Genomic DNA, 27,683 nt, shown 5'->3' on the forward strand with positions numbered 1-27,683 from the left:
GCGGGGAGTAGGTTATGAGGCATCTCCATCAGCTACCAAATCCCAAATTCCCAACTCACTGGGGGACTCGTGCCCTAAAATTCCCAGAGTTGACTACCCCCATGGAGATCTGTTTGCTATCAGAATTCCAAGTCCCAGGAATTCTTTGGGCAGCCAACAGGGATCATGGAAATATCACACACCAATATCCTTGAGGAAATAAAACCTTGATTCTGTTATTTATATTAATGTCTGCCTCCCCCCCAGCCTCTAGACTGCGAGTTCATTATGGGCAGGGAGCGTGTCCGTTTATCGTTGTATCGTAGTCTCCCAAATGCTCAGTACAGTGTCCTGCGCCCAGTAGGGGCTCAATAAGTACGATTGAATGAATGAAGAAAAGTCCACTTAAAGTGGCTAGGCACTCACTCTGTAAGTTAAAATGGTTCATTAACTAAATTTCTTTTGTTTCCTAATTTCAAAAAAGATTGTTTCAGGTAATCGGACAGATAGATGATACGCTTGCTTTGTTGAACTTGGTGAGTTTTCTTTTCCTTTTTTAGAACCTTTCACTTGAATTCGTGGGGAAATGAGACTAAGCTGCAAACATCTTCCACACTGGTCACCCTTTTATTTGTTTAATATTGCCCGTTTCATTTAACATGGCCTAGAATTTAAGTTTCCATGAGAAAGTAGTTCTTCAGGTTATGTGATATTTCCTTTTGTAATACTCCCTGAAATTTCATTTCCTCGAAATGACAAAAGTTGTTTAACCCAGGGGATTGAAGAAAGCTCAAGCCAAACAAGGTTTTTCTTGTTACTGCGTAGTTTAGGGATGAAGTAGAAAGACCAGAAGATGAACTCTTCTGTCAATATTTGGATTAAGGAAATGTCAAATATTTCATGGGTGGTGTTCATTTTGTTCAGGGCTAAAATAGTTTGAGAAATGGGATTTTTTCTTTGCGGGGGAGGGGGGTCAGGACACTTGTAATCCATTATCTTTTGCTATCTCAAAAGCTTGGAGGAAAACAGCAGCACAAGTGTTATGTGGGGCCCTAGGGATGGATTCCATGTCTTAGCCTCACCCCGCTTGAGAGAGGGAATTTAGGGGGGTGGAAATGGCGGGGGGAAGTTGGGAAGGAGGGGCTTGAAGCATAGCCCCGGGGATGGACGACGTACACCGGTCGCCAGACCGAACAGGCGATTCTGTGGCGCAGGAGATCCAGTCGCGCTCCTTTGGAGCTCCGGAGAAACTGCCCTAGCCGCCCCACCGGTAGTTCCGCCCCCAGCTGGGTGCACAGCGGCACATTTTCTGAATCGTTGCTTTGACCGAACGCTTCATCGCATTCTTCTTTTCTAGGCCTGTATGATGATCATTACTTTCTTGCCTTACACAGTAAGTAAGCGAACTTCGTGTTTTTTCCAAGGCGCGCTGGGGTTTCAATCACAAATCCCAGCCTAAAGGGCCTAGGAAGCCCAAGTCAGCCGACTTGCTGCCAGTGAGACCAGGTGGAAGATGGTGCAGTTCTCTGGCCAATTCAGAGTGGAGACATTGGAGACAGCTCAGTGAGCACTAGAAAACCTCTAGACTGTAAGCTCCCAAGCGCTTAGTACAGTGCTGTGCACATAGTAAGCATCCAATAAATACCATCGATTGATTGACAGAAGCTGAGAAAGTCCCACTTTGCCATCAGTACCCTGGAACACACCTGAACATGCTCAGGCAAATGAAAGAGACTTGGCCACACATGAGAATGTAGACGGTAAGCTCGTTGTGGGCAGGAAACGTTTCTACCGACTCTGTTGTGCTGCACTCTCCCAAGCGCTCAGTACAGGGCTCTGCACCCAGTAAGCACTCAGTAAATACGATTAATTGATTGATTGATTAATAAGAATGCCCCTTCTGGTTCTTGTAGGCTCCTAGGGAGTGAGTCCAGGAAAGATAAAGAGTGAGTGCTTCCTCATATGATGCTGAAAGCAGGTTAAGGAACATTGGTCAAAAAATCATCTTTGGAGGAGCTCATCCTTCCAATCCGTTTTTTCTGTAATTCTCCGAAAGGAGCGTAAAACGTCAAGTCGAAAGTAACGAGAACAGTAGCATCCTACAATCTGCCAACTTTCACCCTAATGGGCGGCACTTAATATTTTGACTTTTCCTTACAGTTTTCCTTAATGGCGTCTTTCCCGGATGTGCCTTTGGGGATTTTCTTATTTTGCAGTTGCGTTGTCACTATGGGTGTCATTCAGGTATGAGATGTCCTTTTCGGCTTTCATTTGACCTGTCCTTTAGAGATTCTGTGGTTTGAACTAGGGCACGCTCCAGTTCTGACGAGCAAAAGCTTCTAGTTTTTAGTCCCGGCTAAGATTAAGTTTTGCAGTACTGCTGCTTTTACGGTGACTGCTTTCCCTGTGTTATCGCAACGTGGCATCCATCTTTATGACAAAGGATGAGTCCCTTGCCTCCAGGAGGGCATTTAAGCTACACGGAGGACTGCTTCCTATTAGGAAGCCACTGGAAGGACCTTTTTAAAAGAAAGGGCTGAGGCAGAATTGGGATCTGACCTAACCAGAGAAGAGAGCAGTTGCTTCCAGCTCTTTGCAGTTCCTGCTCCTTGTACGGAGATTTTATCAGGTGTTCCTTCTGGGAGAGCAACTGGCTGAGAAGCCGAACCCCGGATGAGAGGTGTCGGCTTTGCATAATTAAGACCAACACTCTCTGGAAAGTTACTTGGGCGTTTTCCTTTCCTTGTGTAGTTTACCTCCTCTAGCCGATAGGGTATCTAGGTGACGTCTGACCACCTGTGCGCGTCGAGTGGTTTCGTAGAAAACCTTGTCGTGGTTCTCCGAATAGTACTGCTCCTCAGTGAAGCGTTGATTAACCTGGCTTCTCTTCTAAAGTCAGACAGGGCAGTACTTTCGCCCACTGACCCCCACACCCTCCTTGATACGAAAACCTGAATGGGATGATGGAGTCTCCCGGTGGGAAAGCCAGATGAGCCTTGGTCCTGAAACTTCAGGACTGAGAACCTCCCCGGAGAAATCGATTCTAATGCAGGGCCGCCCACACGCTCTCGTCTCCGCCAGCCACGTTCCCACTGGGGGACGGAATACCACAGAAGAGTAAGCGAGCCGGGATATGGCACATTTGCGGAATGCGCGGGCAGTCTTTGTCCACATTAGCTGCAGGAACGTCTCTAGACCATAAGCTCACTGTGGGCAGGGAATGTGAATGTATCCGTTTATTGTTGTATTGTGCTCTCCCAAGAGTTTAGTACGGTGCTCTGCCCCCAGTAAGCGCTCAATAAATACGACGGAATGAATGGACCGGAATAAGGCCGGAGCAACAGAACAACAAAAGAGCTGCCCCCCGATTTATATTAATTCATACCCACACACGCATCTAGAAGCAAATGCTTCGGTGCTCTTCCTCCCACCCCCCTTCCCTCCACACCCCCCATCTTGTCCTTGGAATCTCCCCGTATTCGTCCTTCCTCTGACTTCTGTCGCCTTTTGACTCAGTCCCAGAAAGCGCTGAGGGCTAATGGGGAGGGGGTTTGAGTGCCAGCGTCAGTGTCAGTTGGGTGAGGTCCAAATGAAACAGAGTTAAGGTCCGGCAAGAGATGTGGCCCAGGCCTATAGATGGCAGTGACACCCAAAATACATGTAAGAACAAACTTCACGTACGGGCATTGGAAAATTGCCATTATTCCACCTTTACTGTGGCTCGCTAACAAGAGTGGATAAGTAGTAACACGGTTGTTTTTTCCTCTTTGCAGGCGGTGATAGTAGTATATGGTTTTCACTATCCACATTTACTGAACCATCAGATATGGAGATCTGAAAATAATCTGAAACATTTATACAAGCAGCACATCTTAAAAATTATACTAAGAGGACCGGCTTTCTGTTTTTTGGCAGCCATCTTCTCCTTTTTCTTTTACCCCATGGTAAGTTCTTAATAATTCCGCTTTTCGCACCCTTGGAGGGCTGTCTGACGTACCGGCTCACAGTTTGAATGGATTTATATGTTGGAAGAATGATTTATCGAGTTGATTGAATATCGAAAATATTTTTGGGGTACTTAATATTCAGTAATATTTCCTGACTCATGGGATCGTGAAACGTGGTTGATTGAAAAGTATAAATGTGGATCAAAATTCTACATTAACCGAAAATTAAAATGAATGTTTTTATTTCCTTCTATAGTCTTACCTTCTTCTTGGGCTTGTTATCTTCCTTCCGTACATCCACAAGTTAACTATGTGGTGTAAGGACAAGATTATTGGTAGGTAATAGTGTCTATAGTATGTAGAATGAAACAGAAAGATGACAAGCATGAGTCTTTTCTAAATGTGTTTTGAATGCCAGATGCTTGGCGTGTTTTATCTTTTTGTACATTACTAAAGATGCGGGAGAATCCACTCTTTTGAGGTTTTCCGTTCTGATGAAGGTTGCTCAGGTTTAGCATTTATTCGACTTCCATTGTGTACAGCGCCGTGGCCGGGGAGCTGAAGACGGCAGCCCAGCCCAGCCCAAAATGTGGAACACTACATTGCCTGGGGCATGGGGCAAGTTACCCCACTTACCTCTGCCTTCCTCCAACCCTACACTGATTTTATCCCTAAATTTAGCCCTTACCCTGGCCCTACCTGTCTTTCTTTGCATAACCTCCCCCCCACACCCCCGAAACACTTACCTTGCCTCTAACCCAAACCAGTGCCCTCAGGATTTTCTCTGAGGTTGTCTCCACATTGCTGGCCGTTTCTGGAGAGGTTGCTGACTGTAACTTATCAAAAGTTATATTTTAGGCACTTAATTTCAGGCAATTTGATGCTTCCTTCCCCGCCCGCCCTTCAGCCCCCATTTTTCCCAGAGCTAGTCCCCCCAGAAGGGGAAAATCCACAGACTGCCGAGAATGGGGATTACAAGCCTAGATTACAAGGAGATGACAGCAAAAGCAAAGACAGTTTCCTACTGGGATACTGACTTAGCAGAGTTCATTTACTGATGTCAGTAGACAGTGTATTTTGAATTTTGCTTTCTGGAGTCTACCTCTTGCTTAGAAACCTGTTTCTTCCCCGATTCTATTTGGTGTTTTTTTCCTACATAACATCCCAAGACCTCCTCTAAACAGTACTAGGAACAACTATTAAGAATGTAAGGGAGCAAAACTCCCTACTTTACAGAAGCTTTCACTGTCCACACTATTTAATATTCGACATCTTGTCCTTCAGTCGTTTTTTTTGTTTGCTTTTTTTTTTTTTTAAATAGCCACGGGTTCTCAAATGTACTGTCAGTGTTTCAGGATAGGGTAAAAGAGGTAAACTATTAGTAAATCCTGGGAAATCTTTAACACAGGAGAACTATTTAAAGACTGGAGCCAGGAAAAATAAGTTCCAACTTCTGGCGCAAACCAGAGTTGGCCTCTCTGAGTCAAGCATTGACAATGCCTTCAGTGATGGTCACTATCTTTAGAGAAAGGAAATGGGAAAAAAAAAAAGATGGAAAAAAAAACCCCACACACCACTCCATGAGGCCTGGAGTGGGAAAGGAAATCGAAAGAAATGTTTTTTTAACCAACATGGTGATTAACAGGTGCCCTTTCCTACTGTCTATAGTGACTGTAGTGTCATTAATATAAGGTGTCCTCCTTCTTCATAGATACTGTTCTCACCTCAGTTAATGCATATCATGGAGCTCAGTTAATTATAAATTTCTCTTCCAAAATTGTCCCTTTGAACCCTGGCTCTGCCTTTTTCGGGGTTTCTGTTCTCAAAGCACTCCTTCACATCCCCACTCTTCCTAATCTCCTGATTCTCTGCTAACTGTGGGCGTAGGACACCTTGTCGTGAGATTGGGAACAGGTTCAGCAACCTTTCTCGGGCTTTTTTCTGTTTTCTGCCAGAAAAGATTTCTCTTGGTGGGCCACTCAAGAGGAACCTCATGAGAACCTGAACCTGAATAAGTAGGCCCCCTCTTTACCTTCCTGCCCTCATCCCCTCCCCCCGCCGGGTATTATCCAGAACAACTTTCCCTGACCTGAAATGGCTCCGCCACTTGTCTGCTTGCTGTGTGACCTTGGGCAAGTCACTTAACTTCTCTGTGCCTCAATCACCTCATCTGTAAAATGAGGATTAAGACTCTGAGCCCCATGTGGGACATGGGCTGTGTCCAACTCGATTACTTTGTACCTACCCCGGTGCTTAGAAGGGTTCCTGGCACATAGTAAGCACTTAACAAATTCCGTTTTTTAAAAAAGGGAATATTTTTTCCCAACCCAGTGAAAAAAATGCAAGTTTTTCTTTTGCTGTGTTGTGGGATGAGACTGGAGGGTGATGGGGTTGGGAGACAATGAAAAAGAGGGATGGGAAGATTAAATGGGAATGGGAGGGGAAGCGGCCTGGTTTAGTGGAAAGAGCTGGGGCTTGGGAGTAAGAGAACGTGAGTTGTAATCTCGGCTCTGCCACTTGTCTGCTGTGTGACCTTGGGCAAGTTGCTTAACTTCTCTGTGCCTCCGTTACCTCAGCTGTAAAATGGGGATTAAAACTGTGAGCGCCCCCTCCCATGGGACAACCTGATTACCTTGTATCTACCCCAATGCTTAGAACAGTGCTCAGCACATCGTAAGCGCTTAACAAATACCATAATAATAATAATTATTATTATTATTATAAATGTTGGGTGAAAAGGTAGCTTTAGTTAGGGTGAGGCAACTGTGAGGTAGAGAGCGGGAAATGCCTCGTACCCAGAGTTTATAAACCTCATGGCCATTCTCTATTGCAGGTCCAAAGGAAGAAGAGCGTCGTCCGAGTTTGGACTTTTTTACTTTTAACATCCATGAACCCCTGAGCAAAGAGCGTGTTGAAGCATTCAGTGATGGAGTTTATGCTATTGTAGCGACCCTGCTCATTCTCGATATATGGTAAGGCATTTGGTGTCTCAGTTTGGAAGCCACTCGGTAGCCGTCCCCCTGAGGACTGGCCAGGGTAGATTCCGTACTGAAGGAAGGCAAGATGAGCAAATGTACGTTTAGAAAACGGCCAGAAAACAATGGCATCAGCATTCTCGTGGAGCGAGCCCCTCGGAACAAAGTAGCTTTGATTGAATTGGCAAACCAGAAGGGGCGTTCGGGAAATCATGTTGTCTCTGTTAATCAGTTTTGCTCTGACTCGATATTTGGTGACTTCCTAATGTCTTTGGACCATCTTTAAGAGAGGTACACGGAAGAGAAAGAGCGGTTTCCAATTACCGCTGCTAATCTTGAAAGTCATTGCGGTCGACTTTCAATTATCAAGGAACGCTGGTGTCCAAATGGCAGAGGCATCCTGGGGTGCCGCGGGGCTGCTAGTAGCTAGTCAATGAGGGAGCGCAAATAAATAAAATAGATTAAGAGAGGTGTTGCTTTTCACAGCAGCTAGACACTATACATAGCCTTTATTCCCGTCATCCGATGTCTGGTTCCGCACGACCGGGCGGCCCTGTATCAAAGGGCTAAAGTCAGAGTCCCCTTCTGATTGGCATCTCTGATTAATGTTGACACGGAAATGCGGCGGATGGGCAATTCAGCATACAAATAAATACGGGAGCCCAATCCCTCCTTTTAGCCAGCGGTTTCCACTTCGCCCCTCGTTTCCCCACCTCCCTCTCCCTTCCCTCAATCTTTGCAGTTGGATCTGTGACCTTCGGGCATTTGATATTCATCCCACCCTCAGCCCCGCAGCGTTTACGTACATATTTAAAAAATATATCTTTATGAATTATGTCTCTGTACTGATGCCTGTCTCCCCCACTAGGCTATAAGGTCGCTGTGGGCAGGGAATGTGTCTACCAATTCTGTTGTGGTGTACTCTCCCAAGTGCTCAGTGCAGTGTTCGGCGCACCGTGCGCGCTTAATGAATACCGTGGATGATGATTAAACCTTTAGTTAGAGCAGCTAACAAGTAGCAAATTGGGCTGATGTAATTTCCTCCGCCTTTCCCTCCCTCCCGTCCTTCAGACGAAGGTGCTGATGACATGCGAGATGGTCAACTGGTAGACCACAGGCCCCCAAAAAGTGGAGAAGTAGAGGATCTTGGCTGAATAATTGAGCACTGACTGCTTATTCTTGGTGTCTTAGCTGTGCAACAAGCTGATGAAGCATAATTTTATTCTTTAAAACTTATCAGTGAGAACAACGTTCCCGATTCCAAGGAGGTGCGAGAGAAATTCCACGGCAACCTCATTGAAGCGCTCAGTGAATACGGACCAAATTTCCTCGCTTACTTCGGCTCTTTTGTAACGGTCGGTCTCCTCTGGTTTGTTCATCATTCCCTCTTCCTGCACGTAAGAAAGACAACCCAGTTTATGGGGCTGATGAATACATTTTCACTGGCCTTCATAGGCGGGCTTCCTCTAGCTTACCAACAGACCAGTGAATTTGCAGAGCAGTCTCACAATGAAATAGAGACCATTCGGGTCAGTTGTGTCATCATTTTTTTTGCCAGCATCTTTCAGTTTGCTATATGGACCACGGCTCTCCTTAATGAAAGGGAAACGTTACATCCTTTCGCGTGGTACGGTGGAAAGGAACACGCCTTTATGTTTGCCAAACTAGCTCTCTACCCTTGCGTGAGCCTTGGCGCATTCTTTTCCACTTGCTTTTTGAGTAAATTCAGTACAGCCATCTTCCATCTCATGCAGATCATAGTCCCATTTGCCTTTCTCCTGTTGCGCATTTTTGTCAGAATCGCCCTGGCGATTACCAGGTCGGTCGTTTCTCTGGGCCGACGAAAGGACAGCTTGTTACGGGAAGGTGAAGAGAGATCGCCTACTACCGAAGCATTCTCCTAACGCTACTGTTTGAACTCCAGTTCAGCTTTTAGTCTAACTGGCAGCTCTCTCGTTACCTTAGATGGTCAGTTTTCACAGTGCTCTATGCTAAAGGTGATAGTTTCTAGCTTACTCTTCCATTTCTTCAATGGGAGAAAATGCATTCTGTCGCAGTTGGGAAACCCGTTGATGGTTCTGTTATTTGAGGAGCGGCAGATTTCCTTAGTGATCGTCTCTTTATGTGACTACTATATCTTGGGGGACTGAATGGAGGGATTTGGGAGCCATTTCATCATTTAGACAGAGGTCGTTTGATGTTTCACTCCAGAATTTCTAAAACGGTATTAGGAGAAATACCGAGACCCTGATCAGCTTGGAACTCAAGCTGGAAGAAGAAATACACTCGAAAGGGATTTTTTTCCCCCCCAGCCATCAACAACAAGACTGGGAGTGATCCTTGTTCTCCGTGAATGTAAAAGTCTATGCAAAGTCCAGGTTTTTCTATATTCTGACAGAAAAGACACTATCAGCAGTTTTAGGGCTCGTTCAGAAAATCACCTGTACAGTTTGGTCAATCTGAAAGCATGTTCGCTTTGCCGTGCCCAGTCAAGGGGGAGAGTGAAGGTGTGGCCTACGCCCCACCACTACCGACGGTGGGTCCCTCTCCTCGGAGTTCACTGGATCTCCCACGCGGCGCCCGAGCAATGGTACGGGAAGCGGCCGCTGAATCACGGCCGAAGGTTACAACTCGATACGTCAACCTCCGGGCCACAGGCCGCTCTTTGTGCCAGCGTTTGGAAGGCCTCTGTGGAGACGAGACATTTGGGAGCGACAGTTTAAAAACTCGAAAAAGGCTTTCCGCTGTCTGCATTTCGTAATAAGTTTTGTCAACAAATAAACTCAACTTTATGAGAAGTTCTCTGTTTTATTCTCTCCTTTCTTCTCCAAGGAGTCCAAAGGCCCTTTACTTCAAAATTCTCTTTCCGATCCTTCTGAAACGAGCTAACTCTGGCGTTCCTGAGTGGTAGCTCTTTAATGAGTCCACCTTGCTTTTCGACTACACGGGCGCCAGACCGTAGGCCATCTCCACGGCCGAAGATATCATACCAGTGGCACCAGGACCGATACAGAGCAGATCGTGAATAATTTCAGAATATCTTAAAGTCAGCATCCTCCTGTGGTTTTTTAAATTAAAATTAGGTTGAAATAAAGGAGGATTAGGAGGGAATAGAGGCCGTTGGATGTGGCCAGAAGGAGATCACTGGTGACCTTTGGGAGGGCAAGTTTGGTGGAGCGAAGGGGGAGGAAGCCAGATTGGGGGGAGGGAGGTCAAGGAAAGAATGGGAGGAGAGGAAATGGAGGCAGCAGGCGTAGACAACTCAAGGAGTTTGGAGAGGAACAGTAGGAGGGAGATGGGGCGGTAACTGGAGGAAGTCACGGGGTCAAGAGTGGTGGGGTCAAGAAGAGATGCTCTATTGAATTATAGTCTGCTTCGGCCAAGTTTAAAAATACTGCGGTCATTTCCTCTTCAAATAAACCTCAGTGACTACCACCTAAACAAATACAAAAGGCCCACATTTCTCTGTCCCTACAGAAATCAGTTATCCTCTCAGATTCCTTTCCTCTGGGGCCGAAAAGCTAGGTTTCTCCTCTTTCTTGTCAGGCTTGGACAAGGAACCTAAGAGCCTCCATTTCCTAATGTTTATCTTATCATTCACGACTAGGGTCACCGCCCTCCGTCTCCTGAGAGGATGGAGGCTATCTTAGTGTAACTCTTCTGTACGTTAGACCCTGGGATGACCTATCTCATTTTCAGTAGTCGGCAACGTTGTAGACCCGGGAAGAGCATCATCTAGCGGATAGAGCACGGGCCTGGGAGGCAGAAGCAACTGCATTCTAATCTGGCTCCTCTACTTTTCTGCTGTGTGACCTTGGGTAAATCACTTCACTCGCCTGTGCCCGTTACCTCATCTGTAAAACGGGGATCGAGACCGTGAGCCCCGTGTAGGATGTGGACTGTGTCCAACCGGTTAGCTTGTATCTAAAAAAGAACATTTATTGAGAGCCTACTGTGTGCAGAGCACTGTGACGACTATGCAGCCGAAGAAACAGGCCCGATCCCTGCCCTTGAGAAACTTGCAGTCACGTATGTGCCTGGTGTTGGTTAAGTGCTAGATGCCAGCACTTAACTGGGGTAAATAATAATAACAATGTCATTTGTTAAGTGCTTATTATGTGCCAAGTATTATACAGATCTGATTATCTCTTCATATCTCTTGTATGATATTATACAAACAGTATCATCTCTTGGGTAGATACAAGATACACGTTGGAAAACAGTACATGTCTCACATGGGGCTCACATTCTAAGTCGGAGGGAGAACAGCTATTAAATCCCTATTTTACAGATGAGGAAACTGAGGCCCAGGGAAGTGGCTTCAAGGCACTCCATCGGCTGTCTCCCTCTTACTTAGCTTTTCCCACCTCACCCCAGCTCACGCTTTTTTTAAATAGTACTTGTTAAGCACCTACTATGTGCCGAGCAATGGAGAAGATACCAAATAATGAGGTTGGACCCAGTCCCTGTCCCACATGGGGCTCACAGTTTAAGTGGGAGGGACTGGGATTTAATCCCCATTTTACAGATGAGGTGACTGAGAAAGGGAAGTGAGTTGCCCAGGGTCACACAGCAGACAATTGGCAGAGCTGGAATTAGAACCCAGGTCCCGACTCGTTAGGTGCCTCATTCTGGTATCTCCTGCTGCCAACCTCTTGCTCAAAGTTTTCCCCCTGCCTGGAACTCCTTCCCACTTCAACTCTGCCAGAACAAATCCCTTCTGAAATCCCACCTCCTCCAGATTCACTTTTCTCTTCCTTGGGTCACGTCGTCCCAACTACCATCTCAGCACTTGAGGACTCTCACTACCACCTGGAACACTTCTGGCCTTACATTCCCTGTTATTTAAGTACTCACTCATCTACACATCCATCTTTCCATTCTCTCCTTCCTCTTATCTGAAGCAGTTACAGTAGGCCAGTGCTTTCATTCATTCATATTTACCGAGCACTTACTGCGTGCAGAGCACTGTATTAAATGCTTGGGAGAGGACAGTATAACAACAAACGGATACATTCCCTGCCCACAGTGAGTTTAATCCTGGATTCAGTACCAGAAAAAGGAAAAATGCCGGTATAGCATATCGATAGGGATTATTTGAGAAGATTTTTTCCCATTATTAAAACTTCCTTTTTCCCCATCCTTGTGAAAAGAACTTGCACGTTTTAATTCTTGTGATTAATGTACAAAATGCACATTGTTGAGGGTTTTTTTTGTTGTTTTGTTTTTTTACTTTCACTCCTGGCATATCTAGAAAAAAAGTAAGCCAGTGAATAAATATTAAGTGGGGTGCCAGGTTGTTGCTAGTGTTTGGGTATTCTGCTTTAGCTTATGAAGGAAGAGAATTTTAAATCATCGTCCTAATATAATGATGTAATATATTGTTATTGGAAGACCTATCATTATTATTATTGTGTTTGTTAAGCCCTGGGGTAGATATAAGATAATCAGATTGGACACAGTCCCTGTCCGACGTGGGGCTCACAGTTTAAGAAGGAGGAAGAACAGGTATAGTCCAAGTGACCGCCAACAGTGAAAAACTACCCTACCCTCAACGGGTGCATTAGAGCACCGTCCCACTGTGAACTCCTTGAGGGACAAAGGATTGTGTCAGCTGGTACCTACACCAGCGTTTAGTATAGTGCCTGACCCATAGTAAGTGCTTAATAAATACCATTAAAAAAACCACCCAGATAACCCCATGAAGCCAACTCAGAAGCATCAGGTCCTTGGGAAGAACAGTTAGAGTTTTACTCCCCACAGAGGCGTTTCATTCATTCTTTCGATCGCATTTACGGAGCGCTTACTGTGTGCGGGGCTAAGAGCTCGGGAGAGTTCAATACGACGATACAACGGACTCATTTACCCGACCGCAACGCGCTTACAGTCCCTAGAACGTAACGAGCAGTGGCAGCAGGTTTTTCCACTCCAATAACGAGGAAAGTCCTACCCATCCCTCCCCACGATGCTGTCACATCCATGACATCTCGCTCTAAAATGGGCGGGCGGAGGAGATGAGCGCGCACCATCATAACCGCGCGGGGTTAGGCCCCAAGGCCCTGCTGCCCCGGTGCGCCCCAGGTGTCCGGCAACAGTGAGCCGTTTCTGCCTAGCGACAAATCGTTGCATTTCCAAGAGGGAATAATAATGTTGGTATTTGTTAAGCACTTACTATGTGCCGAGCACTGTTCTAAGCGCTGAGGTAGACATAGGGGAATCAGGTCGTCCCACATGGGGCTCACAGTCTTAATCCCCATTTTACAGATGAGGGAACTGAGGCACAGAGAAGTTAAGTGACTTGCCCACAGTCACACAGCCGACAAGTGGCAGAGCTGGGATTCGAACTCATGAGCCCTGACTCCAAAGCCCATGCTCTTTCCACTGAGCCACGCTGCTTCTCCAAAGACAACAAGCAAAACGGTGGCGTCGCCAAAACTCTGACTGGGTCAAAGAGGGTGGATCTACTCGGCCGGGCTCTGTTTTTTGGAAGTCGGGGAGGGGGAGAAACCGGACCGAGAAGGGATTCAGCGGAGCGTGGAGGAAGTCCAGGCAGGCAGTGTCTCTGAAGGAGGGTCCGATCCCATGGAAGGACCAACCGGTTCTCTGGACCTCTTCCTGATCCTGCCTGCCCGTACTTCTTCCAAACCCCTCTGAATCCCTTCTCAGCCGGACCCCTTTTCCCGTTCTCGTCTCTCCTCGGCTTTCCCCTTTTCCCACGGCCGTGACCTTGGCTCTTCACCCTCCTTCTGCTATGGCTGAGTCGACCTGCTTCTTATCTTCCCTTTTGTCCTTTCTTCAACCTCCACCTCCTCCCCCTTTTCTCTGCTTGTCACTTCTGTCTTGTTAGCCTCTCCTGTTCCCTGCTGGTTTTTTCTCTTCGGCTATCTTCTTTGACCTCAGAAACTCTAACTGCTCTTCCTCGGGACCAGATGCTTCTGAGTTAGTTTCTTTTTTTTTTTTTTAATGACATTTGTTAAGCACTTACTACGTGCCAGACGCTATACTGAGCGCTGGGGTAGATACAAGCTGATCGGGTTAAGTTGGACACAGTCCTCGTTCCTCATGAGGCTCGCGGTCAACCCCCATTTTACGGATGAGGTAACTGAGGCACAGAGAAGTTGAATGATTCGCCCAAGGTCGCACAGCGGACAAGTGGCAGAGTCGGAATTAGAACCCAGGTCCTCTGACTCCCAGGCCTATGTTCTTTCCACTAGACTGTGCTGCTTCTCTGTTGTTGTTGGTTTACTTATGGCCCCAAGATGAACCCAAGCCCTGGGGCAATTGTTTGGGCCCGAATGTTAAGGAGCAGCTTGGCTTTAGTGGAAAGAAAATGGGCCTGGGAATCAGAGGATCTGGGTTCTAATCCTGGCTCGGCCATGTGCCTGCTGTGTAACCCTGGGCAAGTCACTTAACTTCTCTGTGCCTCAGTTACCTCATCTGTAATAAAGGGGATTCCAAACCTGTTCTCCTTCCTACTTTGAATGTGAGCCCTGTGTGGGATGGGGACCGTGTCGGACCTGGTTAACTTGTATCTTTCCCAGTGTTTAGAACAGTGCTTGACATATAGTAACTGCTTAACAAATCTTATTATTGTTATTATTATCATTATTATTATTATCTCCTCCCTCTCCTGTTGTTGCTTCCCAGCCCTGCACTGACACTGGCTCCATGGACTTCCTACTTTTGCTATTCCCACCGCCGCTCCATGATTTTAACAGTGGGAAACAGAGAAGGAAGGAGTGGGCATTCAAACCGGGCTGCAGGACGACCAGGAAGAGGAATCTCCGTTTCCATGCAAGCGGGCCCGAGAACGACCCGCGATCTAATCCTGCCTCCGCCACTTGTCTGCCGTCTGACCTTGGGTGAGTCGTTTCACTTTTCTGCGCCTCAGCTAGCTCGTCTGTAACACGGGGGGTTGTCTGCGAGCCCCATGAGGGACAGGGACTGTGTCCGACCTAACCCGATTAGCTGGAATCTACCCCAGGGCTCAGTATAGTGTCTGGCACATACTAAGTCACTTCCCTTCTCCGTGCCTCAGTCACCTCATCTGGAAAATGGGGATTGAGACTGTGTGCCCCACGTGGGACGTGGACTGTGCCCAACCCAATTGGTTTGTATCTACCCCAGCGCTCAATACAGTGCCTGGCACATAGTAAGGGCTTAACAGGTACCATTAAAAGAAGAAAAAAAAAAAAGAAGGGGACTTTCTCCTGGCTCCCTGCTGTCTCATTTTGGAACCTCCACCTCTCCCCGACAAACACAATTACACTTAAAACACTTGGGTCGTGAAGCCATTCCTCCCCTCCCTCCTGCCACGATCTGCCAAGGTTCGAAGACGTTACCTAAGAGCTAGCATTGTGATTCTGTGACTATGCTAATGAATATAGATGAATGACATGAAGGTCATTAAATCTCAAAACAGACAATTCCCCAAATCCCAGCTGTTATTAAAGAAGACACTTTCATGACCAATTTATACACTACATCACCATAGTAACTTCCCAGATTTGCTTTGTTCTCAAAAGCACCAATTTACAAGTAAAAGGCAAGTTGAAAACTTACCAAAGAGAAGCGACTCAATCCCTCCGTCCCCGCTGGAAAGCAGTAATGAGCTGGACTTGCGGGGGCTATGCCTTTTGGCCTGGTCCTCTAGGCATAATGATGGTGGACAGGTAGAACCAAGAAAGGAATTCTTTGTTTACGGGGGAGGTGATAACCCACATTGGTAGCCGGGCCCCCTTTCCTCCATTTCACTCTTTTCTCGCTCTTTCTACTGTTAACCCGGGGATATTTCCGTGGGTTTTCACCTCCCCCATAAACAAAGAATTCCATTCAGACGATCGATCGCTCAGTGGTATTTACTGAGTGCTTACTCTCTGCAGAGCACTGTACCAAGCGCTTGGAGGAGCACAATACAGTAGTGTTGGCAGACACGTTCCCTGCCCAGTGAGCTGGTTGTGGGCAGGGGTTGTCTCTCTCTATTACCGTATCGTACTTTCCCAAACGCTTAGTACAGCGCTCTGCACACAGCAAGCGCTTGATAAATACGATTGAATGAATTCTCAGATGTGGTCCTGATCACCATCACCCCTACTTTGGGACCCCCTAGGGTCCCATTCCCGCAGCCCTCCTCAAAGACTATCCAGAGCTGAACTGAGAAGCAGCGTCGCCCAGTGGAAAGAGCCCGGGCCAGGGAGTCAGAGGACCTGGGTGCTAATCCTGGATCCGCCACAGGTCTGCTGCGTGACCTTGGGCGAGTCACTTCGCTTCTCCGGGCCTCGGTTCCCTCATCTGTAAAATGGGGATTAAGACCGTGAGCCCCACGTGGGACACGGACCGTGTCCAACGGGACTAGCTTGTATCTAGCCCAGCGCTTAATACAGTGCCTGGCACATAGTAAGTGCAGAGCAGGTGCCATTTTCAAAAAAGCTTCAGCAGAGTTTTGTGTTTGAATCCTGAGTGGGAGAGCCACAAGTCCTCTGCATCTGTACTCCAGCACTCCTAACTAGTTGCCACTGGTTTCCAAGGGCGATTCAAGGTTTCCCGTTGCCTATCAAGTCTTCAATGGTCCTAGGTCCAATAACTACCGGAGAGACTGCCTCTTGCCTTGTGACTCATCACAGCAATTAAGATTATCTGGGGCACGCCTGCTGACAGTTTCCATATTCCATTTAATTTCTTTTCTATCACTCTATCATTCAAGGCATAATTCCTGGGGCAGTGGCATTTTGGTTGGTTTTTTTTTTTTCATATGTGATTGCGTCCCGAAATATCCATTTTTTATCTATTTGAAAGTTTTTGTTACATTCTGTACTTGGACCCTGGGGTGTTTTCATCATGAAGAACACAATTTAAAAAGTCCAATAAGCAAGTAAACAAGCAAGTAAATCCGTTAAGTTCAGCCCAAGCTTTTATTTTTCCCCTCCAAAGTTGGACAAGGACAGATTTGTTTTACATTTTCTGACATCTTCTATACTCCATAAGGCCCGACAACATGAAAATATTTGGGTATTTGAAGAGAGGATTACATTTACAGATCGCCTTTCCTCAGCCACGACTAATCCTTCAAATTCCGAGCCGAAGGTATAGAAAGGCAAGTTTCGCGCTTCATCGTGCTATTCATTCTGCGATGCAGTTCGGACGAAGAAACAAACTGATGCACAGTTTCTCCAGAGTCGATGGCTCGGACCAGTCCCGCAGATGGGGAAGCAGCGTGGCTCAGTGGAAAGAGCCTGGGCTTCGGAGTCAGAGGTCATGAGTTCGTCTCCCGGCTCTGCCACTTGTCAGCCGTGTGACTGTGGGCGAGTCATTTCACTTCTCTGTGCCTCAGTTACCTCATCTGTAAAATGGGGATGAAGAGTGTGAGCCTCACGTGGGACGACCCAATTACCCTGTATCTCCCCCAGCGCTTAGAACAGTGTTCTGCACATAGTTAGCACTTAACAAATACCAACATTATTATTATTATTACAGGCTACCTGAAGTTGAGGCACAACCTGGAGAACGGTAGAACATAAGGGAAGCCTAGTGGGATGAGCATGGACCTGGGAGTCAGAGGATCTGGGTTCTAATTGCAGCTCTGCCGCTTGCCAGCTCTGTGACGTTGGGCAAGTCCCTTCGCTTCTCTGGGCCTCAGTTTCCTCATCTGTCAAAAGGGACTCAATACCTGTTCTCCCTCCTACTTAGTCTGCGAGCCCCAGGTGGGACAGGGACCGTGTCTGAACCGATGCTTTTGTAGAGTGCCTGGCACGTAGTGAACATTTAAAAAATATTCATCATGGTCGTCATCATCATAAGGCCCAAACGTTGTTCGGTTATCTATTTCCAGCACCGAGTTGGGCATTAAAGCTGCTTCTTTATCTAGACCGAAAAGGGAATCTTTTATCTGTTGTACTTTCATTCATTCATTCAATAGTATTTATTGAGCGCTTACTATGTGCAGAGCACAGCGCTCTGCACAGAGTAAACACTCAATAAATACGACTGATCGATAGCGGCACAGACCTTCAAATCTTTGGGAAGAATGGACCCGAGTCCAAATCCCCCTTCTCTGCTCAAATGGAGAGGATGTTTATGAGATCGGGGTAAGGGTGTCGTCGGCCTATTTTAGAGAGAAAGAAAAACATTAGAAAAGAAAAGGAAGGGGGAAAAGGAAAATACCAGGATTGGAAAGTGGAGAAGGAAGAGGACAAATATGGGATAGGAAAGAGAACCGAAAAGAAAGGAGACATCGAAAAGGAGAAGCAAAAAATAAAACAGGAGAAAAGGTGTGGCCTAGTGGAAAAAGCACGGCCTGGGATGCGGTGGACCTGTGTGACTTGCTCTGCACATAGTAAGCGCTTAACAGATACCAACATTATTATTAAATACGAAAATTATTATTTTTATTATTTCTTCTTATTATTATTAATGTGAGGCGGCGGCGCGGGGGCTGCTGGGAGCCGAGCCCCTCCCTCCTCTTCCGGCCCTCGGCAAAACCCGGTAAAAGGCGGAGGAGGCGGCCGCCGACTGGGCATGCGCAGTGCGGCGGCGGCCGGGGGGGTTCGGGTCCCATTCGGAACCTTCCGCCACGCAGGGGGGCGGTTGGCCTGGCCTGGCCGGGCTTGGCCGGGTCTGGCCGGCGAGGCTGCGGGCTTCTCCCGCCCGGGCGGCCGCAGTGAGGTCCTCCGTCCGCCCCGTTCCCTCCCCCGCCCCCCGCCGCGATCCCGGGCCGGGCAGCGCGCGGAGCCCCGGCTCCCGCCCCCCGCCGCCGAGGAGCGGGCATGCGGCTGGCCTCCGGGGGCTTCGCCTCTTGCTGCGTGCTGATGGAGGCGGTCGGGGTGGCCGTCTTCCTTCGGGGCTTCTTCCCGGTGCCCGTCCGATCTCTGCCCAAGAGGACGCCGGGGGCGGAACCCCCCGCGCCGGAGCCGGCGCCAGGTAACGTCCGCTCCGGCCCCGGAAAGACCGGGGAGTCGGAGGGCGCGGGCCCCGAGCCTCTCCCGGGGGCCCCGCACCTACTCAAAACCTCCTGCGCTGCCAACGGAGACCGCCTCCAAAGCACACCTTGGGCGAAAGCTAGCGGCCGGCCGGGGCTCTCCCTCCGTAATGATGCTGGTATTGGTTAAGCGTTTACTATGTGCGGGGCACTGTTCTAAGCGCTGAGGTAGATACAGCGTAATCAAGTTGCCCCACGTGAGGCTCACAGTTAATTCCCATTTTACAGATGAGGGAACTGAGAAGTGAAGTGACTGGCCCACAGTCACACAGCCGACGAGTGGCGGAGCCGGGATTCGAACCCGTGACCTCTGACTCCCAAGCCCGGGCTCTTTCCACTGAGCCACAATGCTTGACGGTGACCCGGTTTGCCCGGATGCCAATAATAATAATAATGTTGGTATTTGTTAAGCGCTTACTAGGTGCCGAGCACTGTTCTAAGCGCTGGGGAAGAGACAGGGTAATCAGGTTGTCCCACGTGGGGCTCACACACTTTTAATCCCCATTTTACAGATGAGGGAATTGAGGCACAGAGAAGTTAAGTGACTCGCCCACAGTCACCCAGCTGACAAATGGCAGAGCCGGGAGTCGAACTCATGACCTCTGACTCCGAAGCCCAGGCTCTTTCCACTGAGCCACGCTGCCAAGTGCTCCTTGGGCTCGGGAAGGCCTGCCAACCCCAACCGCTTGGTCGTGTCTTCCCGCTGGAGGCCTCTCAGATAATGTTGGTATTTGTTAAGCGCTTACTATGTGCAGAGCACTGTTCTAAGCGCTGGGGTAGATACAGGGTCATCAGGTTGTCCAACGTGAGGCTCGCAGTTAATCCCCATTTTACAGATGAGGCCCAGTGAAGTGAGTTGCCCACAGTCACACAGCTGACAAGTGGCAGAGCCGGGAGTCGAACCCATGACCTCTGACTCCCAAGCCCGGGCTCTTTCCACTGAGCCACGCTGCTTCCCAAGTAAATAGGCACCACGTGGTTCCCGGGCAAGGTGTCCCCTGTGCTGTCGGTCGAAACTTTGGAACTCTCTAGAAACGACCCTACGTGACGACTCCGGTGGCAGTTGAAAGCCATTACCGAAAGATGGAGCTGGCATATATATCTTTTTATTTTTTGCAGGGATGATTCAGCTGCGACTCCATGAGTCTGTAGCTTTTACACGGTCAGAGGCTGCCTTCTGCAGGTGAAACCTAATAACTGTGTTACTTTTTAAGCGCTCACTGCTTGTCAGGCGCTGGGGTGAGACCCAAGTTAATCCCGTCGGACCCCATCCCGCTCCCACGTGGGGCTCACGCTCTCTGGTAGGAGAACGGGTGCCGAATCTCCCTTTTGCAGATCAGGGAACTGAGGCCCCAGGAGGGTAAGTGGCCCGCCCAAGGCCACACTGAAGGCAGGTGGCGGAACTGGGATTAGAACCCAGTTCTTCCCATTGTCAGGCCCGTGCTAATGAATACCGGCAAGTTGCAGTCCCTGGGCTGTATAAATTGGCCGTCGTTCCCCAGGTGACCTAATTGTTACTTATGGGGATGGGGGCCTTAAAGATAGCTTGGGTTTTGTACTTACGAATGTACTCGATGTCCAAAATACCCGAGCGGAGCCTCTAAAATGAAGAAAAGCAGCGTGGCCTAGTGGAAAGAACCTGGGGCCCGGGAGCCAGAGGACCTGGGTTGGAATCCCGGCTCCACCACTCGCCCGCTGTCACCTCGGGCGAGTTACTTACCTTCTCTGGGCCTCAGTTTCCTCGTCTGCAAAATGGGGATTCAATACCTGTCCCAAGTGGGACAGGGACTAGATCCAAAGCGATGAACTTATATCTACCCCAGTGTTTCAAACAATGCTTGACGCATAATGAGCCTTTAACGGATGCCATTGTTATGGTTGTTAAGGGGGTTTGCGGGTCTCCCCGACCGTGGCTCTTTGCTACCCCGCTACCCCTCGGTTTCACCTGTGTTCCCCCTAATTGTGGCCGCCACGTTCCTCTTTAATTCTGGCTCTGGCCTACCCAAGTGGTGCCATTGCTGATTAGCGGTCTGGTGTCGCTCCCTCAAGTCCTGGACTATTCACTCTAGCTAAGACTTGATCCGGTCAACCTCATTGTGGCTACTTCCAGTCCTGGCCGAGGCTAGTCGACAGTCAGTCTATCGGTCGTATTTATTGAGCACTTTACTAAGTGCCTGGGAGAGTACAATCCAACAAGAAACGGACACATTCCCTGCCCGCAAGGAGCCGCGTGTGAAGGCTTGTCGTGAGGCATTAAAAGCAAGTAGAATCGTAGAAACTTCCCTCAAGGAGTATACAGTTTTTTGAGATAAGCTATTTGTCTACTTGAGACTTGGTTTAGTTTTCCGGTTGCTCCAATTCAACAGGTTCGCTTTGAATTCCAATATTGAATCATTCAGGTGTGTTTATTAACCGCCATCTGTGTGCAGAGCACTGCCCCAAATGCTTGGGAGAGTACGCTAGAGTAAATAGACGTGATTCCCTGCCCTCAGACAACGTACAATCTAAGAGGGGGGAGAGACACGCAAATACTCTTTAGACAGGAGGAAGAAAGAGAAGGAACTAAGTACGTGAGTTAGTGCGTAAGTAGTAAGATCTTTAAGATACGTAGATAAGTGCTTAGGCGATGCAGAAGTGGCAGGCGGCGGGGGATCCGACCTTCGGCGATTAGAGAGGCTCCCTGGAGAAGATATTTCTTCTTTGAAAATGGGGAAAGTTACCGTCAGGGGTGGATTTGACGAGGGAAGTGCGGAGGGGCGTGAAGGTGACGGGAGAGGCAAGAACGAAGCACGGTGAGTAAATCGACTTCAGAGGAACGAAGTGTATGATCTGTGGGGTAGTGGAGGAGTGAACTCTCCTCAGAGACACCTGACCGAGTGCCTTAAAGTCAGTGGTCAGGAGTTTCTTCTTGATGTGGAGAGAGGCAGGCAACCACTGGAGATTTTGGAGGAGTGGAAAGATGTGTGCGGAACAATGTTTTAGAATAGTGATCTGGGCAGTGGATTGAAGTATGGGCTGGAGAGACAGGGAGACCAGTCAAGAGGTCGATACAGAAGCGAAGCCAGGATATAAGGGTCTACACAAAGCATCTGTCTCGTTCTCCCCCCCGACACACACCCCGTCTGGACCGTAAACTCATTTTTCTTTTCTTATGGTATATGTTAAACACGTACCACGCGCCAGGCACTGTACTAAGCCCTTGGGTAGATATAGGCAAGTTGGACACAGTCCGTATACCGTGTGGGGCTCACAGTCTTAATCCCCATTTTACAGATATGGAAAAGGAGACACAGAGAAGTGACTTGCCCGAGGTCATACAGCAGACACGTGGCGGAGCCGGGATTAGAGCCCAGGTCCTTCTGACTCCTAGGCCCGTGCTCTAGCCGCTAGGCCATACTGCTCCTCATTGTGGGCAGGGAACTTGCCTACCAACTCAGTTGTATTGTACTCGCCCTGCACACAGTAAGTACGCAATAAAAGCCTTCGACTGATACGAGTTAAGCCCCGTGGCCTGGTGGAAAGAGCACAGCCCGGGAATCCGAGGATCTGGGTTCTAATCTTGGCTCTGTCCCTTGCCTACCCTGTGAGCTTGGGCAAGTCACTTAGCTGCTCTTTGCCTCGGTTTCTTCATCTAAAATGGGGATTCAAAACCTGTCCTCTCTCCTGCTTAGACTGTGAGCCCCAGGTGGGTCAGGGCCTCTGCCTGACCTGATTATCTACTCCAGGGCTTAGTATGGTACTTAGCACGTAGTAAGTGTTTAACAAAATGCCACAGTTATTTTTAGCTGGGTGACTGTTTGGATAAAGAGAAGGGGGGCGCGTCCTGGGAATATCATGGAGGAAAAACCGTTAGTGTTTAGCGACGGATTGATTGTGGGGTTTGAAAGAGAGGGAGGAATCAAGGATAATGCCAAGGTTGCGGGTTTCCGAAATAGAGAGGGTGGTGGGGTCAAAAAGACGGTGTTTTTGTCCGTCTGTCTCCCCCGATTAGACTGTAACCCGTCATTGGGCAGGAATTGTCTCTACCTGTTGCCGAATTGTACATTCCAAGCGCTTAGTACAGTGCTCTGCACATAGTAAGTGCTCAATAAATACTATCCAATGAATGGGGTCGTTAACTAATATGAGAACGTTGGCTGGAGGGCAGGATTGAGGAGGAAAGATGAGTTCTGTTACGGACACGTTGAGCTCGAGGTGCCGGTGAGACACCTGTTCAGAGGGAGATTTGGGAGTCGCCTGCTTAGAGGTGGTGGTCGAAGCCATAGGAGTGGGTGAGCCTGCCGAGGGAGCGGGTCCAAAGCGAGACGAGAGAGGGACCCAGAACGGAGCCCCGGGTGGAGGAAGAAGAAAGCGAGACCGGAAAGGAGTGGCTAGAGAGGGAGGAGGGGAACCAGGAGAGAACCGTGGCGTTCAAACTAAGACGCGATACTGTGTCCGTGTCGAAAGCAGGCGAGAGGTAGAGGAGGTGGTGTCCGTTAGATTTGGCGAGGAGGATCGTTGGTGGTGATCTCGGAGAGAGCCGCCTCAGTGGAGAGAAGGCGGCAGAAATGGGACTGTTCGAGGGTCCGAGAGGGAGTCTGGGGGAGAGGAAGTGACGGCGGTGGGTGCACGCAACCCACTGGAGAGATTTGGATGGGAATAGGAGCGGGGAGATGGGGCGGAGAGCCGGAGGGTACAGTGGGATCCGAAGAAGGTTTTTTCAGGTTCAGGAGGCGTGAAATTGGAGGGGAAGGAGCCGTTGGCTTCAAAGGATGGTGACGGTAGGGAGGAAAGAAGAATGGGCGCCGGTATTTTTAGTCGGCGAGAAGGGTTGGGGTCAGAGGCAAGGGTGGATTTCCAAAGCAGGTGGGGGAATCCAGTCTCTGCCACTGGTCTGTTGCGTGACCTTGGGCAAGTCACTTCACTTCGCCGAGCTTCAGTTAAATTGAGGATTGAGACCGTGAGCCCCGGGTGGGACGGGGACCACGTCCAACACGATCTGCTGCTTGTATCCACCCCAGCGTTTAGTACGGTGCCTGGCACGTGATAAAGGTTTAACAAACACCATTTGGAAAAAAAAAATCCAATCTTGTACTTTCTCCAATCTTCTAGCAGTAGTTTTTGCTACAGTCTACTGGGAGGCGGGGATGTTTCCCTTTTGTGCCGTTCACGTGTGCGGTCAGATGCTGTGGTTATTGTGTACTCAGATACCCAGCTCGCGCACGAAGGGCTTGGGTCGTTCATTACGTTTGCGCCTGGGGCCTGAAGAGCAGTGACCGGGTCCAGGCTGTTGCCGGACAAGCTGTGGTGTCGTAGGAGGCCTCAGGCATTAGTTTAAAAAGGGTAGTTCGCCGTTAAAAATTTACGGCGGGATGTAGTTTACGTTCCTTTTTTTTTCTTTCTTTCTTTTCCTCCCCCTCGCATTGTAGGAGCGAGTTCAAACTGGACCACATTGCCACCGCCTCTCTTCAGAAAAGTCGTCATTGTGTTGATAGATGCTTTAAGGGATGATTTTGTTTTTGGAGCAAAAGGAGCACGTTTCATGCCCTACACTAACCATCTTGTAGAAAGAGGATCATCGCATAGTTTTGTAGCTGAAGCAAAACCTCCCACTGTCACTATGCCTCGAATCAAGGTAAATACTCGGGTTTCGAGTGCTGACCATGTCCTGGCTATAACCTTGTGGATAACCAGTCCAGAGATTGACGAGGGACCCTGGCGGGCCTGTGTTTGAAATGTAAACGTAATCTCTCTCTTCCCACGCTGAACAAGATCTCCGTCGTCAGTCGCAGAGAGATGTTTGCGGTAGAGGAAGGCGGTGAAAATCACCCACGTCCGTAACTGGAGTGCGGGAGACCCGGGCAAGATGTCGAGAATAGTGCCGTAAGGGCCCTCTAGGGCTCGTCTCCATCCCGCCTTCTGCCCCCGGCCCGTCCAAGAGAGGCAGCGGGGCCTAGTGGAAAAAGCACAGGCCTGGGAGTGGGAGGGCCCGAGTTCTAATCCCGCCTCTGCCGCTTGTTTGCTGGGTGGTCGTCTTGGGCAAGGCGCTTCACCTCTCTGTGCCCCAGTTTCCCGAACCGTAAAATGGAGATTCAGTACCGGTTCTCCCTCCTACTTAGATTGGGAGTCCCGTGCGAGACAGGGACTGAATCCAACCGGATTAACTTGCATCCACTCCAGTGCTAGAACAGTCCTGGACACAGAGTAAACGCTCAACAAGTACCACAGTTATTATAAGGTTCCTTGTCTTCGAGATAACCGGGGATAGCGATTCCACAGACTCCCCCGAGAGACCGTCTCGAGTCGGAAAATTTTCCGGCCATCGCTCTTGATTTTTCTCTGCCCGCAGCGGAGGTGGCGAGCTGACGTTCGTAATCTTCGTGACCCTTCTAGGAGAGTCTGCTCTCGATTATTGATGATGATCCGGTTTATGGTTTGATTGCTCCAAGGGCTTTTCTTCTCCCTCCCCCATTTCCCCAGGAAATAAGGGGAACAGATTGTGCCGGTTGTTCGTCGTAGCTGAAGACGTCGCATTTTTATTTCTCAAATGGATCTGACCTTTTCCATTTAGCGACGTGGTCATTAGCAGTGACGCTCTTGCCGTGGCAGTTAATTCGGAAACAAAGAGGAACATTTAAATATGCATTTAGTTCTCGTACTGCTTAGTCCCGTGGGTTTCCAAAAAGTGGGGAACAGGAGGCTGCTTCAGCCCCTCCAGATCGGTGGGAGTTTTGGCTTTGAGCCCCCCCCAGCCGAGCCTTGTCCGTGCAGTCAGTCCGTCGTATCTGTTAGTCATATCCATTGAGCGCTTTGCTGTGCCGAGTACTGTACCGAGCGCTTGGGAGAGTACAGTATAACAATATGACACGTTCCCTGTCCACAATGCAGGACTGTACCCCAACCAACCCTTCAGTCTCACCAAAAAAGCACGTTGGGCTTCGACCCTCATTTGGACATAACTGCATCTGGGTAACGGGAACGAAATTCAGTGGGGTGGGCACGGTGCTTGTTTTTTTTTATAGCTGAACGGTTTGGAGCTGTTCATCACCCTGGGACTCATTAGGGGCAGGGAACGTTTCTGCCAGTTCTGTGGTATTGTGCTCTCCTAAGCGCTTAGTACAGTGCTCTGCGTAAAATAAGCGCTCAGTAAATACCATTGATCGATTGTCCAGCTTCAGCAGGCTGAGTCAGCTGCTCTTACCCTTTAAGTTGTGTTGATGTGCCCTGATCCTGAAGATGCCAGAACACACCAGACACCCCGGCTGTAGTGCTCAGAGGGAATAATAATAATAATGATGGTATTTGTTAAGTGTTTACCATGTGCCAAGCACTGTTCTAAGCACTGGGGTAGATACAAGGTAATGAGGTTGTCCCACGTGGGGCTCACAGCCTTCATCCCCATTTGACAGATGAGGTAACCGAGGCACAGAGAAGTGATTGGCCCAAAAATAGAGCCGATAAGTGGCGGAGCCGGGATTAGAACCCATGACCTCAGACTCCCAAACCCGTGCTCTTTCCACGAAGCCACGCTGCTTCTCCGGTGACGGGGAACATTGCATTAGAGCAGGGGAGCGGGTTGCAGGTAGTTGTTTGGACTGGCGGATGGCTTCCCCGATTTCCCAAGCCTCGTGAGGGTCACAAAAAGGGTGTCACAGTAAAGAAGAGGCGAGGGAAAAGGTGTCGGAGAGGTAACTCATAGGTCTGAGCCTGGCGTGGTCACCCCTGTATTTCCAAGTGTTCCTCCCTTGACAGGGAGAGGAGGGGGAAAACCAGGAAGGCAGAAAAGAAAGGCGGTCAACAAAACAAGCAAGTACAATTTTATGCAATTCATCCTAGGGCTGTTCATACCGCAGAAAGGAGAAGTTGGTAAAATGTGGCTTTTCTTCATGCTGGGATCATTTTCTCACTGCTTCATCCTCAGTTTTTCTTTAAATTTCTCTGTAATCTCCAATGAATTTTTTTTTTAAATCCTCACCTGTTTCTTGTAGGCTCTGATGACAGGCAGTATCCCTGGCTTTATCGATATTGTTATGAATCTCAATTCTCCTGCACTATTGGAAGACAACTTGATTTGGCAGGCAAAAGCGGCTGGAAAAAGAATAATCTTCTATGGAGATGAAACCTGGATTAAGTTATTTCCAAAGCATTTTGTGGAATACGATGGAACAACCTCTTTTTTTGTGTCGGATTTTACAGAGGTAGGTGGTTGGATAAAGGAAGTTATAGATGGTTTAAAAGGAATAGACGCCCAACCTTATGGTTTCGTGCTAAAGTCTCATTTTAGACAGTTAAGCCTCCTACAGCAGGAGGGGAATAGGTTCTCGAATCGTCGTGGTAAGGAAAACTCACGCGTATTTCTCATCCCCTAGCCGACGCCACGTGTTATTGGAAGAACTTTATATTTTTATTTTTATTACCCTATTTATTTTGTTAATGAGATGTACATCACCTTGATTCTATTTATCGCTATTGTTTTAATGAGATGTACATCCCCTTGATTCTGTTTATTGCTATTGTTTTTGTCTGTCTTTCTCCCCCGATTAGACTGTAAACCCGTCAGTGGGCAGGGACTGTCTCTACCTGTTGCCGATTTGTACATTCCAAGCGCTTAGTATAGTGCTCTGCACATAGTAAGCGCTCAATAAATGCTATTGAATGAATGAATGAACTTAATTCTGCCAGCGTGTTTTGAAAGCACGCATTGTGGCGGAACGGACCGAGTTCAGTTGGTCGTGGGTTCGATGGCATTTACTGCGTGCTTACTGTACGCAGAGCACTGTACTGAGCGCCCGGGAGAGGGAAGCGGCATGGCCTAACAGATAGAGCCCG

The 27,683-nt window shown here is 48.6% G+C and overlaps 1 protein-coding gene across 6 annotated transcripts in view; it reads left to right on the plus strand.

Moving 5' to 3' along the window:
• Positions 1 to 27,683, plus strand: part of TMEM175 (transmembrane protein 175) — an 81,178-nt gene that overhangs the window by 8,140 nt on the left and 45,355 nt on the right. For 3 of the 6 annotated variants that reach the window (XM_039910664.1, XM_029053654.2, XM_029053655.2), the window contains exons 4-12: positions 464 to 515; positions 1,337 to 1,372; positions 2,140 to 2,223; positions 3,753 to 3,923; positions 4,183 to 4,261; positions 6,760 to 6,898; positions 14,549 to 14,763; positions 24,284 to 24,489; positions 26,843 to 27,052. In XM_039910664.1, coding sequence (XP_039766598.1) covers positions 464 to 515; positions 1,337 to 1,372; positions 2,140 to 2,223; positions 3,753 to 3,923; positions 4,183 to 4,261; positions 6,760 to 6,898; positions 14,549 to 14,763; positions 24,284 to 24,489; positions 26,843 to 27,052 — 1,192 coding nt within the window. Of the gene's footprint in view, positions 1 to 463; positions 516 to 1,336; positions 1,373 to 2,139; positions 2,224 to 3,752; positions 3,924 to 4,182; positions 4,262 to 6,759; positions 6,899 to 8,141; positions 9,700 to 14,548; positions 14,764 to 18,629; positions 18,818 to 24,283; positions 24,490 to 26,842; positions 27,053 to 27,683 lie in introns of those variants that run through there. The other 3 variants (XM_029053656.2, XM_029053657.2, XM_007672830.3) reach the window with 2 other exon arrangements.

Source organism: Ornithorhynchus anatinus, chromosome X3 (assembly GCF_004115215.2).
Source record: "Ornithorhynchus anatinus isolate Pmale09 chromosome X3, mOrnAna1.pri.v4, whole genome shotgun sequence".
NCBI classification, from domain to species: domain Eukaryota; kingdom Metazoa; phylum Chordata; class Mammalia; order Monotremata; family Ornithorhynchidae; genus Ornithorhynchus; species Ornithorhynchus anatinus.